The 17,129-nt window shown below is 40.1% G+C and overlaps 1 protein-coding gene and 1 long non-coding RNA gene across 3 annotated transcripts in view; both read right to left on the bottom strand.

Annotated features, from left to right (window-relative positions):
* Window positions 1-17,129, bottom strand: part of TMEFF1 (transmembrane protein with EGF like and two follistatin like domains 1) — a 123,244-nt gene that overhangs the window by 11,185 nt on the left and 94,930 nt on the right. The window contains exons 5-7 of one of the 2 annotated variants that reach the window (XM_080579340.1): window positions 16,544-16,640; window positions 2,147-2,295; window positions 1,156-1,218 (exon numbers count right to left, since the gene is read on the bottom strand). In XM_080579340.1, coding sequence (XP_080435466.1) covers window positions 1,156-1,218; window positions 2,147-2,295; window positions 16,544-16,640 — 309 coding nt within the window. Of the gene's footprint in view, window positions 1-1,155; window positions 1,222-2,146; window positions 2,296-16,543; window positions 16,641-17,129 lie in introns of both variants that reach the window. The other variant, XM_080579339.1, reaches the window with a different exon arrangement.
* LOC308189370 lies at window positions 3,894-10,494 on the bottom strand. Its single transcript, XR_013946330.1, has 2 exons — window positions 9,038-10,494; window positions 3,894-5,347 (listed from the first exon to the last, which is right to left on the bottom strand). It is a non-coding gene; the product is annotated as an uncharacterized lncRNA (long non-coding RNA).

Raw genomic sequence — 17,129 nt, 5'->3', positions numbered from 1 at the left:
GTACTCCCTTTATGCGCATCATTTGCTGAACATGAGACTGCATAAACTATATCCAATGCTCTTCCTACTTACTAGATTTCAAGGACAATTTATATGCAATGAATAAAAGGCTGTAACTTCTTCCAGATAGGACCCAAAGACTGTGCTTCATTAATCACATAATAAGATGTATATTCCACTCAGTGCCTTTTATGCTTTCACAATATAAGTGAAAATCGACATTACATCATTCCAACTGGTAATAATATGGAGTGAAAATAAGAGAATTTGTGAAAAAGGAAAAATGCACAGGGCTTTTTGGCAATGAATGGGTTTTCAGGAAGAACACATGGAAAGTCTAAAGCCATGACTGAATGGATTTACTCTGCAAGGCCATGGGAGTGCAAAGCAAGTATAATGAGAGAAAAAATTAAAGGCCAGCACTAACAGAGAAGGTAACAGTGTTATTATTTGTGAGAGAAGAGGGTGGAGGCAAGGTTAGTACCTATGCAGATCTGCTCTTTGGCGATAACTTGAGAGAGACAGAGGTGTTTTGTCCTGGCCAGCAACACTTTGAGCTAGAGTCATGATATGCAAAGGCATATTTACTCTGAGAATGCCCCTGACACAAAGGAGGTGCTAACATGTAAAATAACTGAGCAGAAAGCAAAACTCTTATTTTGTTTATCCTAAGAAATTAATTCATAGAGGTAAAACATATTTAACCAATGTGATTTAGCATCTTGATTTACATGAAAGATACTAAGATGACCAAACAAATACAGAATCTGCCAGTTTTGTTTTTGTTTTTTTTTCAGAAGTTTTCAGAAGATGTAGGGTCACAGGGGGGTTGTGTCATTTCATCAGGAATGTCACAGCCTGGCATCTTGCAGTAAAGGCATTTTCACAGCACTTGGCAGGGGTCTAATCCTGTGACCGCCGAGTAGGGGTGGTGAGCAGCCGAGCATCTTAGAGGAATACAGCAGGCATAATTCACAAATCCCACATATCTCCTTCTTGCCAGCCTTGCAATGACAGTGCTGCAAGAAAAAAGCTGTTCACGCGTCTGTCTTGGCTACAGAAATCAAAGCTGTAAGGCAGACAAGAAGGGACCTCCACACTGTCTTTTCTCATCTTGTGAAACCGTAACCAAACAGCACAAATCCAGCACGATACCTTTCACCTCTGGCCGATACTGCATGCCGTCGTCTTTCTTTCCAACTGCGTTTGTGTCGTCTGCTTCTGGATGATAAATAAATGCATGGATAGGTATTAGGAAAGGCTTATTTCCAGACCACTGCATACATGTCATTGAGAAGTCAAAATAATAGTCAAAGAAGTATTTTAACTGCAATAGAAGCGGACATAGTCCTTCCACGCATACAACCAGAACAGTATCAAGTAGAGTCAACAACCCCAGCCTCTAGACCAATACAGGGCACACCTCAGCCTGTAGGCTTTGAACAAAATCTCTTCCATTGTATTGAGGCTAGCTTATTTTGGTTCAGAGATCTGATTTTTGTGGCTTTTTTTTTTTTTTTTGAACCATCCGAGTTACAGATCTAGAGGTAGCCAGCAAAAGGATGGTAGAATCTTGTTATTTCTATGAGATGGTCCTAAATGCGATTTGCCTTGATCTGGCTGAACCCAAGACCCCAAAATGGAAGAGTCCTCAACATGATCAACAACACACAGGGTAGAAGTCTAAGGGTTTCAGTGGGCCTTTCCAACACTGGAAGAGGAAGAGAATAAATAGTCATGCAATTGGGGCCTGACTTTACTCACCTTGGAAGTACATTGTACAGCCCCAGCAGCAACAGTGAGCATTTCCCTCATATCACATTCTCTTTTCTCTCCTGCTTCTTACTAACCCCTCCTGTAAGGCTATTGCATAGGTTCTCCTAAGACCTTTTGCTGTCTTTTCAGGTAACAGCAGCCAAAGGAATGAAAAGTTTACATATATATACCACATTGTATATACGTAGCGTAAACATACATCTACATGGGAAAAACTAAAATACAGGTGGGGAGTTCACTGATAGTGAGAAAAACTAAAATACAATTCCCTGCTAGCTGGATCAGTGAATTCTAATTTAAAATGGAAAAGCTCTACCAAGCTTATTTATGTCAGAATTTATGTTTATCGGAGAAAGAAGATTAAACCTACCTGAGCAGTGTCCAAGATGCCTGATGTCGATCTGTTCTTGCCTCAGACAGGATGCTTCTCTAACAAAGCATGGATTGTTATATGAACTTCCATCAGAAGCACAGACAGGATTAAAACTGTATCCACTGCAGTCTATATTGCATACACACCTGGTAATTGAAACAGCAAAACAAAACTGACATCCAGCAAGCAGAAAGTAAGGAATGTTGTGTCTTGAGTAAACACTAGCTGACACATTAATACCAGCTTCCTTCACACAGGAGAAGAGCAGGTTCCTCGAGGATGCTGAAGAACTTGCTGACACCTCAGGTTTCCAAGCAGAGTTTACAGAATCATGAATAAGTGCCTCAGTGTGCTTTTTAATAATGTAGTGAAGTTTCTTGTCATTTTACTATGATATCAGTCTCATTGATTAGCAACCGAAAAATGGTAACACATTGCTAGGAAGATTTACTACATGAATAAAAGAATTTGTGTTTTCTGTCCTCAAGTGTGAACAAAAGCAGATTAATATGCCACTTTTTGGGCACTGTCAGGTTCCCTAAGGAGCAGGGGAAGAAGAAAAGGACTCCCATTTCTGCTAACGGTTAAAGGAGGTTTTATATATATATAAAATACGCATATAAATAAATATATATATTTCAGGGGCTGAACAAAATCAATATGCTTGGTCAACTGTGTTATTTCAACAAGACATTCATTCATACCATTGAAAGTTAATGGTGGATTCATTATGTTGTGTTTAAAACAGAATTATGAGATCTAAATTATTTCGTGTTGCATCCAAGCAAAATTTTGATCGTGTTAGACAAAGCATTTTCCATATAATTTGCAACTACGGATCATAAATCAGAAGTCAGAAAAAAAGATCTACCATGGAGCTGGTCCCTAACCAGCCAAACATAGGGGAGACAAAAGCTTGCCTAAGGCTCTGGCTTGCCTGTTTTCAGCTTGATGGTTCTGCTGCCCCAACAAAAGGTTCAGAAATTTGGCATGTGTGAACAGCACCGGAAAACTTTCCAACCTTCCAAGCCCCGACCCTCTTATTTATTTTGCTCAATATATTATTTTTTATCTGAACCTCTTGTTTTAAATTTGCTTCACATCGCTCTGCAAGGCCTCCAAGAAGTGTGGCTGCAGGACAGGGGAGGCAGTGGTGCTGTGAGAGCAAGAAGGAGGTGAGAGCTCTGCATCTTCTGAGGAAGGCGTGCTGTCCTCTCCTTGCCAGAAAGCTCCATGCAGGGCACGTGCTCTGACTGCCAGGAGCTGCCACTAGCTTAATCTCGACTCATTCTTGTAAGATGCAGGGTGGGAAAAAAAGCAAGCTATCTACTTGCCAGGATTTTTTATGTTCTTTCCAGCTGTTCCAGATACAATTAAATGATTAAATAGATGTGTGTGTGCCTCAAGTCCATAACAAATCTTGCAGCAGAACCTAATTCCATGCTGCAAAAAAACTGAAGGTGGCCAGTGTGCCTTTTTCTCTTCTCTCTTTCCATGACCACATTTTGCTTCTATATTATTTGTGCCTTTAAAGATACTACATTTCCCAGTAATATTTCAAACCCGTGAACTTCAGATTCTTGCTGGACAAATGAGCATCTCTAGTACAAATGGATTTTTATGTGTGCCTTCCGACAGTTAAAAACTGCCCCAGCAATGAGTAACACACTGAGTCTACACATCTTAGGGACCCACCTCAAATTCCTCTTGAAGTCCCTAAATATCAACAGGATTAAGGTATTACTTTTTCTTTTTTTTTTAATATATATATTATTATTATATTACCTTTTTTTTTTTTTTTTTTTTTTTTAGAAATGGGAACTCAGCACAGTTATAAACATTAGGCCCGAGAAAGGAAGTACTATTTTGTTTATATGCTCCCACATGACTTTATGCTCAATAAGCCTAATGAAGAGTTCATTACTTTATATGCAAATAAAAGGCATGTAGCTCAGCAGTTGTGCACGTTTAAAGAATGAAGCTAACAGAGCTAGTCCCCATTTGTGTGGCACTGCCTATGTGCTTACTCAGGAATCCCTGCTGCACCTGTGTGCCCATCCATATCCCATTTATTTATATCTCCAGACAAATTCCATCTGTGTTTCTATGCCCAGACAGCTCAGTTCTGTCTGTGGTCATCATCCAAGGTCCATAGCTCCCTAGTTACTGTTGGTTCTTGTCAGTCCTTGTGACAAATAAGGCAACTTTTGAAATCATTTTTTTTTCTTTCTCATGGTGACATTACAGGTTAGAGTTAAAATTGTTTGGAAACTGCTTGCATTTCCAAGCTTTGTTGTGTTCAGACTTAACACTTAGTGTTAAAAGCGTACTTTCTTATGATTGCAAAATGCTTGTTTTGGGAGTAGTTGTGAATTCCTAGCTGTTAACCTCAGATTACCGATAATCACTCCTAGCCTTAACTCCAACCACATAGCTAACGTACAACAATTTCTTATCATTACTTAAAATTTACATCTAGGTATAGGAAAAGAAAAGAAAGCAAAACAACAACAACAACAACAACAAATGAGGAAAGCTTGTGCTACTTCTGTCAGGACTGGGACAGCATCAAGCAACAGAAACTCACCAACCAGCCGTAATGGACTTATAACTGCTCCGTGTCCTTCAAGCAGAACAGAACTGTGGATTGCCAGAGGGTCCCCGGTGGGGTCTGTTGTGGTCTTGAGGTTTGATAAACCATCAGCACCATCATCCCACCCCGAAGGCACTTTCTGTCACTGGCCCTGCACAGCAAACTGCTCAGAGTGGGTCTGGGCCCAACCAGGCTTTACCTGAGAACCACTGAGATCAGGGCATTTACACCCTGCCCGGTTACCCCACAGCCTCCCTCATGTGCTGCCTGGGCAGGGCAGCATTGGCTAGGTCTTCAATGCCCTTCCACACAGGAAGGTTGGGCAGAAGGTGGTGGTGGTTCCTGCCCAGCTACTGCTCAACTGGCTGCTGGCTGTCACCAGCCACTGATGGCCAAGCTGCTTGGCAAAACCAACTGAAGTCCAGGAGCATCTCCTGGCATGGGCCTCCCTCACCTCCAGGATCTGTCCCTGACTCCAGGATCTTCCCGTCCTCATCCCAGGAAACTTCTTCTTTCCAAGACCATTTTCCTTCAGGACCTATCTGTGGTGGTTTTACCCAGCTTGGCAGCTAAACTCCACCACAACCGCTCTCTCACTTCCCATCCTTAAAAGAAGAGGGGGGAAGAAGAAAGTATGTTGAAAAGAAAAAAAGGCTCGTGGGTTGAGATCAGATAATTTAATTAAGAGGAAAAGAAAGAGGGGAAAAGCAAGCAAAGACTGTGCAGAAGCACAAAGAGAAGAAAAAATTATTCTCTACTTCCCACCAATGAGCGATGTCCGGCCACATTCTGGAAATTAGGGCCTCAATAAGTGTAGTGATTCTTTGGGAGGACAGACCTCTTCATAACGAGAGCTCCCCCTCTCCTTCCCCTTTCCCACCTTTTATTGCTGAGTGTGACACCACATGGTATGGGATACCCCTTTGGTCAGTTTAGGCCAGCTGCCCTGGTGATGTCCCTTCTCCACCTCTTGCCCACCCCCAGCCCACTGGCTCTGGGGGGTTGGAGGAAGTCTTGATGTTGAGCCAGCACTGCTCACCTATAGGCAAAACATTGGTGTGATACCAGAGCTGTTCTAGCTACAAGTGCAGAGAACAACACTGTATGGGATGCTGTGGGGAAAGTTAACTCCATCCCAGCCAGACACAGTACCCCCTCTTCTGTCCAGAGCCCAAATCCTTGGTTTCCCAGTCTAGATACACCGTCTGCAGGAGTGCAATGCACCATCATCTTCCTTGGGGCTCTGTACAGAAGAGATGCCACCTCTGGGTGGCATCTCTCTGGATGCCACAACTGGGGCATTCTGCTATTTGGTGTGCACTGCCACAGAGGAGGTGGCTGTCTTGGCAAGGGTAGATTTCCCATCAACAGACGGAGATACCCTGCACCTCCTGCACAGAAGGTGCGTGGTGGGATGACGTGACAAGGTGCATGGATGAGTAGCTCAGGAGGCTGAGCCTTGAGCCTCTCAGGCGAATGCCACTCTGACAGCTATGTTTATTCCTCAGGAGTGACCCTACAGTGGGATCAGGAAGGCTCTTGGGAAAGAAAACCCCAAATCAAGCAAATTTTCACAAAGAGTAATTATTCAAAAGTTGTTATTGTGAAAGCTTCCACAACAAAAATGTGACGGCACTTTTCACCCGCACCACAGTGTCTTTCTCCTAGCTCTTAGTCACTTATTACTGCTTAAAGGAGTAACTTCCAGCAACAGTTGTCTAAAGTCCAGCAGTTGTCCAGGCATAACCTTTTGTGTGAAGCTGATTTTGTGTGAAGCTGATCTTGAACTGATAAAAGTGCGGATAAGCGTAGCAAAGTATGCATCAAAGATAATAAAAAAGCAACGAAAAAAGCCTCCACTGTTCCCCCAGTTGCTTTTTCAAAGCGTCAGTCTTACCCCAGACTTGCCAAAGCCATGCCATCTTGGGTAAGTCAATCATCTCATCCCAATACAGGTCGAGACTGTGGCAAGATCTTAGACCTACTGCTGGTTCTGGGTGTTTTGCCACCATCACTTGGAGGACTGCACAGCTCCAAGGGCCTGGGCGGTTATAGGACAGCGGCCACATTCCACATGGTTGTTGATATCCTTTCCATCTGGGGAGGTAGGATGGCTGACCTTCAGAGATTGACAGAGGTACCTCCATCAGTTTTCCCTCCACATCTTATGGTGGATTCAACTCCATGGGCTGCATGCTGTTTTCTGGCTGACAGGCATGCCTGGGCACCATGCTCTGGACTGGCCAAATGGATTGCCTTCAACCCACAAAGCTTTTCTTCAGACCAGGGTGCCAAACCATGGGGTCGTCCACTTCCATGCCTATGTCCCATGCCACTGTCTGGTTGATTTCTGGCGTGCCTGGGCACCGTGCTGTCCTCATTTTGGCTAGGATAGAGTTAATTTTCCTCCTAGTAGCTGGTAGGGTGCAGTGTTTGGGATTTAGGATGACAATAATGTTGATAGCACCCTGATGTTTTAATTGTTGCAGAGCAGTGCTTACACTAAGCCAAGGACTTTTCGGCTTCTCATACTGCCCTGCCAGCGGGCAGGCTACGGGTGCAGCAGGAACTGGGAGGGGACAGACCCAGGACAGCTGACCCAAACTGGCCAAAGGGGTATTCCATACCATCTGACGTCATGCTGAACAAGTAATATGGGGGGCCTGGCTGGAGGGGGACAGGGAGCTGAGGGTACTGGCTGCTCAGGGATAGGCTGGGAATCAGTCAGCGGGTAGTGAGCAATTGCATTGTGCATCGCTTGTTTTGTACACATTAGTAGTAGTAGTACTATTATCATCATTGTTATTTTCCTTTATTTTCTGTCCTAATAAACTGTCCTTATCTCAACCCACAGGCTTTCATTTTTTTTCCTGCTTCTCTGACAGTGGGATGATCACCTCCCTGGTCCTGCTGGCTACAATATTCCTGATACAAGCCAGGATGCCGTTGGCCTTCTTGGCCACCTGGGCACACTGCTGGCTCATGTTCAGGTGAGCATCGACCAACACCCCCAGATCCTTTTCCTATGCACAGCTTCCCAGCCACTCTGCCCCAAGCCTGTAGGTCTGCATGGGGTTGTTGTGAACAAACTGCAGGACCCGGCACTTAGCCACGTTGAACCTCATTCCACTGGCTTCTGCCCATTGACCCATCCTTTTCAGGTCCCTCTGCAGGGCCTTCCTACTCTCCAGCAGATTGACACTTCCCCCCAAATTGTTTTTGTCTGCACCAACTCATACAACACTCAGATGGCTATGGTTCTTGCTTCTTTTCAAGATATACTTCCTACTGGTTTTAACCAAGAGGCTTGAAACAGATACTTAGTCTTCCAAGTTGATGTCTTTCTGGAGAGGGTTGCTGCTTAGTGTCCTCAGCAGATGTTTTCCCTTGTTTATTCTTGGAAAGTTAACAGGATGTATGCAGATGTTACCCTAATGTGCCAGGGTGTAAAGAAAGAAACTTATCTTTGTCACTTGTCAGCAGGCAGCTGACATCCTAAGGAAGATGGCACCAACTTGCTTTTCAGAATCAAAGAGAGGTTCAGTTTTCCTGTGATAAAGTACTTTTGGAAGTTGAATGTGCATCATTCATTAAGATCATTACTTAAGCAGAATAGCAGTTGAATTTCCATAAAGAACAAAGTGATATACCAACCAAACAAAAAGAAAGGTGTTTTCAAATAAGTAAAACTGAGAATGCACAGCTCGTTTATAAGGGGCTACCAGGTGTAACAAGGAAAACTTGTTTAGTAAAATGATGTGACATATTTGAAACAAGCTCAGGCTGTAAGGGCACTTGCTGTTATCAGTAAATTAATTAGATCCCCAGAGATAAGAAACACATTTCAAGGCTCCTTTTTGTTTTCAGGCACAGGTGCACATTATTTGATGGAAATTCTGCCTGCTTAAAACTATGGTAGATTCAAAGAAAAGAGGAAAAGCATTATATGTTTGTGGAGTTGACTTGGCTACTGAGAGAGGCCAGCCATCCCAACTAACAGTGCAGGCTGCATCTAGGATTTTCCACAAATGTATTTTTCTGGATGGACTTCACAGAGAGTGCTCCTTGCTATCCCCTTCCAGTATAATGCAATAGTAAGCTTTCTCAGCTATTTGTTGGCATGTCTGTTTACAAATATGGAATGGAAATAAAAGAATAAAGCAAAGTGTATGAAATGCAAATAGACAGGTAAGTGTATGCTTGATGGAGTAAATTTAGCTGAACTGAAATAGCAGGGGTGTTGCAATTGCAGTTAAGAAGATAACAGAGTGTGATAAAAGCAAATGAAGGATTACCTTGTGTTTGATGTTTCTTCCCTTGTGTGTAATTCTTCACAGATGAAACATGAACCAAGAAAATCTGGATTTCAAAGTGATTTCTCTACCTATTCAACTAGAGCGGAATGTTCATTAGTTTTTGTTTTTTTTTTTTTGATTGGTTGGTTGTTTCTCTTTTTTTTTTTTTTTGGTGGTTGGTTTTTTGTTTTGGTTTGGTTTTAGTCCTTTTGTGGCACTGAGAATAGAAGGCCAAGAGAAGTAGATCTCAGTTTGGCAAGCTTCTGTGCCCTGCTTGAACACCCTTTCAGTCTTCAGTTCTGCTCAACAAATCAGAACACCATTTAAATACCATAGACTTCAGCTACTTTTGAGCCATCCCTTCTGTCTGTGGTTTAATTTAATGTCTTTCTCTGACCATTATAGAAGTTTGTTCTCTAACCATAGTGATCTTCTAGCAGCACATGTGGGAAACTGATACTTGTTTTCACAGGAGTGACCTACCCCCACCTCCACCCTCAAATAACATAAAACTTCAAAGAACTGGCACACACTGCTGAAAAGATCTTTTAAAATATACATTAAAAAAAAAATCAGGCCTGGATTTTTATCCACCTAGGATCTATTCAATTTTGTAATAGTCCGTATGATGAAGAGATCATTATACTATTCATTTTATATCAGAATTTACTGTAGGCCAATTATACATGATTCAGTAATCCCACAACACAATCCTAAATCCCTTTTTTAGGTTGATTTCCTTTATTGTTTTTGTTGGTTTGTTTGTTTTTTTCCCCGCACAGACACTTAGCATTTTTGTTTTTGACTGAACTAGGAACCTGTGAATTACATTCAGACAGGATTAAAATATAATTCCTTACAAATACCTGCATACAGTATGATATTCCTAAAAGAGTCACAAAATGTTGACTATGGTAACTGAGTGAAAAAGTGGACAAAAGAGGCAAGTGTGACCAGTATGTCATACTTCGGATTAAGTTTTTCCCTGGAAGACAATTTCTAGACAAGATAGAGACCAGGACTCCAAAATGTTTGTATTGGTATTTCTAAGTGTTAATACTTACACTTGTGAATACCTGTTTCAGCCACTGTAAAAACAGACATTATGTAAATCATGAGCCAGTTGAATCTATATGGCACTGAGACACATTTTATTTCCAAAGTAAATCTTGTAAAATGTTAATCTCAAAAGGTCTACGTTGGGATCAGTTGTCAATCTTTCTTTAAAAATCTGCATTATGAGTCAAAACGGATCTTTGACAGCATAGTACGCTTTATTAAAAAAAGACAATGTGCTCAGAATCTCATTTCCATATTTCCTCTGTTAAAAAACAAAATACAGTTAAAACTGAGAATATGACACATTTGAACTTGTACAGTAAAGTTAATTTTGATACCAAAAAAAAAAAAAGAAAAAGAAGAAAAAAAATGACAATTTAAACTAATGTTAATGAAATTTATTTCAGCCATTTAGGGACTGATGGAAAGGAAGGTTGTCCCTGAGCGTATGATGGAGGGCAAGGCCCTCCAAATGTGGCCTTGAAAAGGTGAACGAATGGGCCAGCAGGAACCCCCGAAGTCTGAAGACAAAGGAAAAGTCCTGCACCTGTAGAGGAACAAGCCCACACCACAGCACAGACCAGGGACAGACTGGCAGGGGAGCAGCTCTGCAGAAAAGGCCTGAGGGTCCTGGGAGGCAGCAGGCTGACAGGAGCCAGCAGCATGCACTGGCATCAGAGGTGACCAACTGCACCTTGGGCTGCGTCACAGAAATGTCAGCACAGAGCAAGGGAAATGGATGTTGCCCTTCTCTCCACACGCATGAGGTCCCACCTGGAGTACTCTGCTCAGTTTTGGGACCCCTGGTGACAAGAGGTATTTTGAGAAACTGGAGAGGGTCAGGTGGAGAGCCACGAGATAGGCACAAGGTTGAAGTGTGTGGTGGGTAAGGGATGGTCAAGGGTGCTAGGTTTGCTCAGCCTGGAGAAGACACAGCTAAGGAGGTGACTGACTGCTGTCACCAACTGCCTCAGAGGGATTAGTGAGAAGACAGACGGAGGCTCTTCTCAGAGATGCGTAGTAGAGGGGTAAGAGACAACAGTCACAAGTTGCAGCAAGAGAAAGTCTGATTGAACACAAAGAAATTATTCATCAAAGTAAGAGCAATTCAGCCCTTAAGCAGGGGAGGCCATCAAATCTCCCTCTGTGGAGATGGTCAGACTTCTTCTGGAGGAAACCCTGAGTCTCCAGCATGAACTAGCCCTGGTTGCAGTTCAGAAAGAGAGGCTGGGCCAGTTATCCCCTAGAGATGCCTTCCAACCTAAAGTATGCTACAGTTCATTATTTCGTTCTGGATATTATTCTCCTGAAGTTACAACATACTTTAGAAAATGCCTTAAGATGCTTACTAGCTGTTTGCAGATTGTTTTATTCAGATATCTAGCAGTGCTTTGACATGCAAGAAGAAAGAGACATGCCACGTAATATGGAGTGCAAGAACAGGGGATATAACTCCTTATAAGCACCACTACTTTTTATTTTGGAATGATACTTCACATTTCGAGAAAAAATGTGAGATGAAACTCCTAATCTTCAATTGATTCTGTTTATTTTGAAATACCAATATTAAAATGTTCTACCTTACTTTGAGAATGAGTTTTGGTATGTCTAAGAAGAAACTTATGGAAAAAAGGACCAAGATAATAGCAATAAGCTTTAAGAGTGTGGAACTTAGGATCAGTTGAAAATTGAAGTCTTCTGAAGAAAAATATACTTGAGAGCCCACCTTTCTAATCAGGACACCCCCCAAAATTCACAAGTATGCTTATGCTATCAGTGTCTTTGTCAGTGCTGCAAGGGGCTATTGTAAAAAAGTTATTCAGCTCTCCAAGGACTGTAAATAATAAATTTGGTTTCAATCATACGCAGTAAACTAAGGCATAATGTTGTTTAGAAGCCTTATAAAAAATTTACATTAAGCATTATTTGTCTGAGAAAAAAAAAAAATCACTAGGCATCTTTAATAGCCACAATAGTATTATAAATATTGATATACACTGCTTTCATTGAAGAAAGATGTAAGGGCTATGCTAATGAAAATGATTTTGCAACCACATATATGCATTTATTTTACATTCACACTGGATTAATATATGTGTTTCTATATTTATTAGTACACCATTTTCTGATTGAATACTGATAAGATGATCAGTTTAGGTCTATAACACGACCAGTAGAACTGAAAAGTCTGATGTGTGCCAAGTTGAAACAGCAGTCTGGTTATCCCAAAGCCTATCAACATGAAATTGTATGTTTTGGTTACTGCCCTACTGGCTTAACCCATCAGGTTCCAACACAACAGTGCTGCTCTCAGTAGCCCCAACTTGTGTGTGGCCATCTCCAGCTCCACTTCTCAACTGGATGTCATTTTCAGTTTCTAATTCAAGCAGAAAACACACACCACCCTCATGCTGCCTATGTCTTTAGGCTTCTGGCCAGTTTTCCACACAAAAGTTTAAATTTACCAACCTTACATGACCTTTTTTACTCCCTTAAAACACGTTTCGCACCGTTATGCCTAATATGTTGCCTCTTCAGTGCAGTGGAGTAAAATTCTGTCCAGAGAGACATTTTGATGGAAAAAAAAAATAGAAAGCATGATACTGACCAATTGGGCTCAGATAATGCCTTTTCCCATGACATATAAAATGTATGATTCAGCTTTGTTGCTAAAGGGAGAAAAAAATAATACCTAATCCACATGAAGTCTATTGTCTGCAGGCTGTTACTATAGACCCACAGAAAACTACTGTACAAGCAATATGGCATGGTATGCCTTTATGCATCTTAACACCAGTGCATCCACTAGTGATTGTTTAAGCTCTCTAAAAGCCTATACATAAAATACCAACTCTTTGAAATACTTGTAAGATATATGAGAAAAGAAAAGGAAAAAAGTATAAAAAGTATATTTCTGTGATGTTTCCTCAACCCGATTCCTTTTTATATTTATATGAAGAAATATTACATAATATACTAATTTGCATACACATGAACATTAATTTTCTAAATATGGCATGCAGTTAATGACAGCCATCTGCTCAGACTTCACTTCTTTCTCTTAGTCAGTCCACTTAAAATTAACTTCCACAGTTTTTGCAGAGGCAGTGGAAATGATAAAGTTGTTTATATTTTTGTATTCAATTTACCATGAATTGTAACCACTTCTAGTTTAGATAATGTCTCTGGGAAACCAAATAAAACAAAGATACAAATCTAAAACCTTGTGCTAAGCCTTAATTCTTCAGACTATTCATGATCTTGTGTAATAAAAGCATATGTCGCAACTTTGATCAGAGACACCCATAAAGCTTTAATTCCAAGCTTGAAAACTAAAATTTCCCAACTCTTTCAAAGAGGAAAGTACAGTTTAAGAACAATTAAAATAAAATAACTAACCTGTAACACAGAGCACACCTCAGGTGCATACAACTACTCTTTTTGAACCTTGCTTTTAGAAAACACCAAGCTTAGATAACTACGTGGAATCAAAGAATAATTTAGGCATGAAGGGCTATGTAGAGGTCAGGTAGTCCAATCCTCCGCTCAAAGCTGGCTCAGTTGTACCGGGTTGTCCAGGGTTATGTCTGGTCAAGTTCTGACCATCTCCATAGACACCTTGCCAGACACCTTGTTCCAGTGTCTGACCACCCCTGGGAGGAAACATTTTCCATCGTGTCAAATCAGAACGTCCCATGCTATGACACATACCCATTCCCCTTCTTGCTATCACTGTGCACCTCCTAGAAGAAAGGACTTAGACGTCAGCAATTCCAACTCTAAATAACAGGAAAAGCCAAGTGGTTGCTTCTATGGTCTTGTTCCTGCTATGTTGTACAAATTACCCTATAGTTTCCACTGAAATGTGCCATCATTTTTTTGCATAGGACTCCCACATCTTTTGAGGCCCAGAAGATGAACCACAGTCCATATGAAATAAAACTGTTTTTGGTAGGATCTTTCCCTTATCAGGAGAAAATCTGCATATGCTGTACTCCAGGCTGCTGTGTGGCTGGCCTGTTGGCAGGACCTGGGATATCTCATTAGTGCTAGATCATTTATCTCAAACCACTCAACACTTTATGGAAAGGATGTCTCCCCTTCCACTAATTCACTGTCTGTCCTCAGGCTAATCATTTTATCTGTAACTTAGTTTATTCATGAAATGGGAGTGCAGATATCATTTTACTTCTCAAGAGCATTCAGAAGAGAAAGGAACTGATATTTGCAACATCTCAGATTGCACGGTTTGAAGAAAGGATGCAAAAATGCATAATTTTATATTTACTGTAAGCATTAGGCAGCATCTCATGAATATGGCTAGAGATTATCTACTGAACATTAGGAGACAGTTCAGCTAACTGATTCTGTTATTATCTTGAAGATGAGTCCTCTTAAAATGTGTTATGTAATAACACAGATAATTTTAAACATTTTAACATCACAAAGTCCAAGCAAGGGCTATCCAGGCCTAAGAAGTCTGCCTGAACAGAACTAAAAGTACTTTAATTCAGTAGCTATTACCCCACTATCTAAAAAAGTTACAGTGGCCATTCTCATGGTTTAAAAAAGAAAACTCAAGATAGAATCCTTTTTTTTTTTAATGAAATTAAGGCTCTTGCATGGTTTACTAGAACTAGGAGTGATAATGTTAGTAATACAGTACAAAATTTTTCTATGATTCTCTGTATGCCCCCTTCCTGGAAGAGTTCAAGGCCAAGGTGGATGGGACTTTGAGCAGCCTGGTCTAGTGGGAGGTGTCCCTGCTCATGGCAGGGGATTGACTTAGATGATCTTTAAATGTCCCTTCCAATTCAAACTACTCCATGATTCTATGAAAATTATATTAAATAATCAATATGAACCTAGTGCTTATACAAGTCTGATGAAAAGTACTCGTGTTGCCAATAATTTTATATCTAATGTTATAATATTAAGGGGGTAAAGAACATGTTAAACTCAACAGGAAAAGAAGTCAGAATAAGATGTAAAAAGTGTTCTGGAAGGATGCTGTATCAGAGCTTCTCAAACAGATTTCCATCCCATCTTCTGCCAGGTAAATAATTGTTTTTATATTACGAATAAAAGGCACCAACTCCTAGCTTCTACTTAAGTGTCTGTAATGTTGTGTATGACTGGTGAAAATGAGCCTTGCAAAGCAATCTATGTAGCAGGGCCCAATTTAGTCTGAATCTAAACTGACAGCAAATATCACTAAAGGCTATTATAATGGTCAAAGGTACTGGGCAAAAAATGCAGTAATTTAGGCTGGAAAGCTGACAAAATTGAAAAAATGACAGATCTGATAGGTTGTGTGCAAGCCTCAGAGGAATATTTTCTAACTTCTATTTTCCATGTAAACATCTTAATTTCCCCCTATTTTTTGTAAAGAACATAAATTAAATATTAAAGAAGTAAAAAAGTGCTCTACTCTTGTTAAGAGGGAGAAGCATGGCTTCATTTCATGTGAGCAGAATGCTGAGAATAAATCTTTCACTGTCTTCAACATTATCCTCACTCTCTTATAGATACTACACAGCCAAAGGAATGCAAACTCTACAAGTAGACTAAACAGGCAAGCTTTTACTGAAGTTGGACACTTCAGGATTGATTTTCCAAAGCCAAGACTACATCTCAGTGCATATAACAAATAAATCTATACCCAACTTGACAATCATAAATGAAACAGACCAAGGCAATAATGAAGAAAATTATAATTATTATTATAAAATATGGCTACAGCTCATTTGTCTCTCCACAAAAGAGCAAGCCTAGTTTGGTGGCATGACATTTTATGAAATCTGAACCATTGTGCCAGTATTCATATGTACTATTACCATTTTGTTTTCACTTGTATCCTACAATTTAACTTTGAATACACATCTTGAACATTAGTGTTGTCACCTTACTTTCTGAGATGTCTTCATGCTGACACCCCATAATAAAATCTTGTGAAATTATGAATTATATGGCTACAGCTCATTTGTATCTCCACAAAAGAGCAAGTCTACTTTGGTGGCATGACATTTTATGAAGTTATTTACATGAAATAAATCCCAGCTAGAAGACAGAAGAAAGGAAAGGTATGCTTCCCTTCAGTAATACTTTGTGAACAGGAAAAACATACAGAAAAAAAAAATCTGAGATGAATTATTAGTATTTATTTTGTATTCCTGTTTTTTTGTTTGTTTGTTTGTTTTTCCAGAATGAAACAAATAAAGGTTCTTTCTTTGAAAAAATGTTTGACAAAGTTTCTCCAACATATCTTTTTGTTTTCTCTCCTACACATGAAGGTGGTTTGTTTGTTAGTGACACATATCAAACACGTTATTATTAGACATCATTAAAACATCAATTAGTAAGAGCAAACACAGTCAAGCATATGATCACAAACTTTTTCTTTTTCTTGTTTTTCATTAACATTGTTAAGGAAAACTTATTACTTACCCAACATTTTCTGCATCTTCATCACACTCAGCCCTATATTTGCAAACTCCACATTTCGAGTGTTTTCTCTGAACTTCTGTCCCAGATCCTTCATACTCTAAACAACAAAAGGTATTGTTAATAGAAAGCATGACTTTCATATTAAGCTCTGATTTTGTCTGCCTAAATTAATTTACCTTCAAGTATATTGTCAACATGAAGTTATATATTTATAATGAAGCTATTAACCTTTATAGTGCTCCCTCTTTCAAAATCAGGCAATTGGAGGTTGGTAGAACTGTAACAATGACAAGAATGCATCCCAGGAAACACAACTGCTTTATTAACTGGTGCTTCCTTTATTGTTATTTCACTGTATTCTCCTTCCACCAAACATGGAATTGAGATTGACTTGTCCCAGACACATTTAATATGAATTGGCACTGATTACATATAAACCCAATGCCTTTTAATGTTCCTGAGTATTAGGTATAGGGGATTTGAAAGCTGTTTTCTTTGACAGTCTTTAATTAGAGATATTCTTATGCAAAGTTACTTCTTACATTTTTCCTCTTTTTGTTTCTGATGATAGACTTAGATTGTGCTC

This window comes from Anser brachyrhynchus, assembly GCF_964034855.1.
Source record: "Anser brachyrhynchus genome assembly, chromosome: 2".
Lineage (NCBI taxonomy): Eukaryota > Metazoa > Chordata > Aves > Anseriformes > Anatidae > Anser > Anser brachyrhynchus.
Note: the sequence above shows the minus strand (reverse complement) of the source record. Positions and strands in the feature narration are given on the sequence as shown.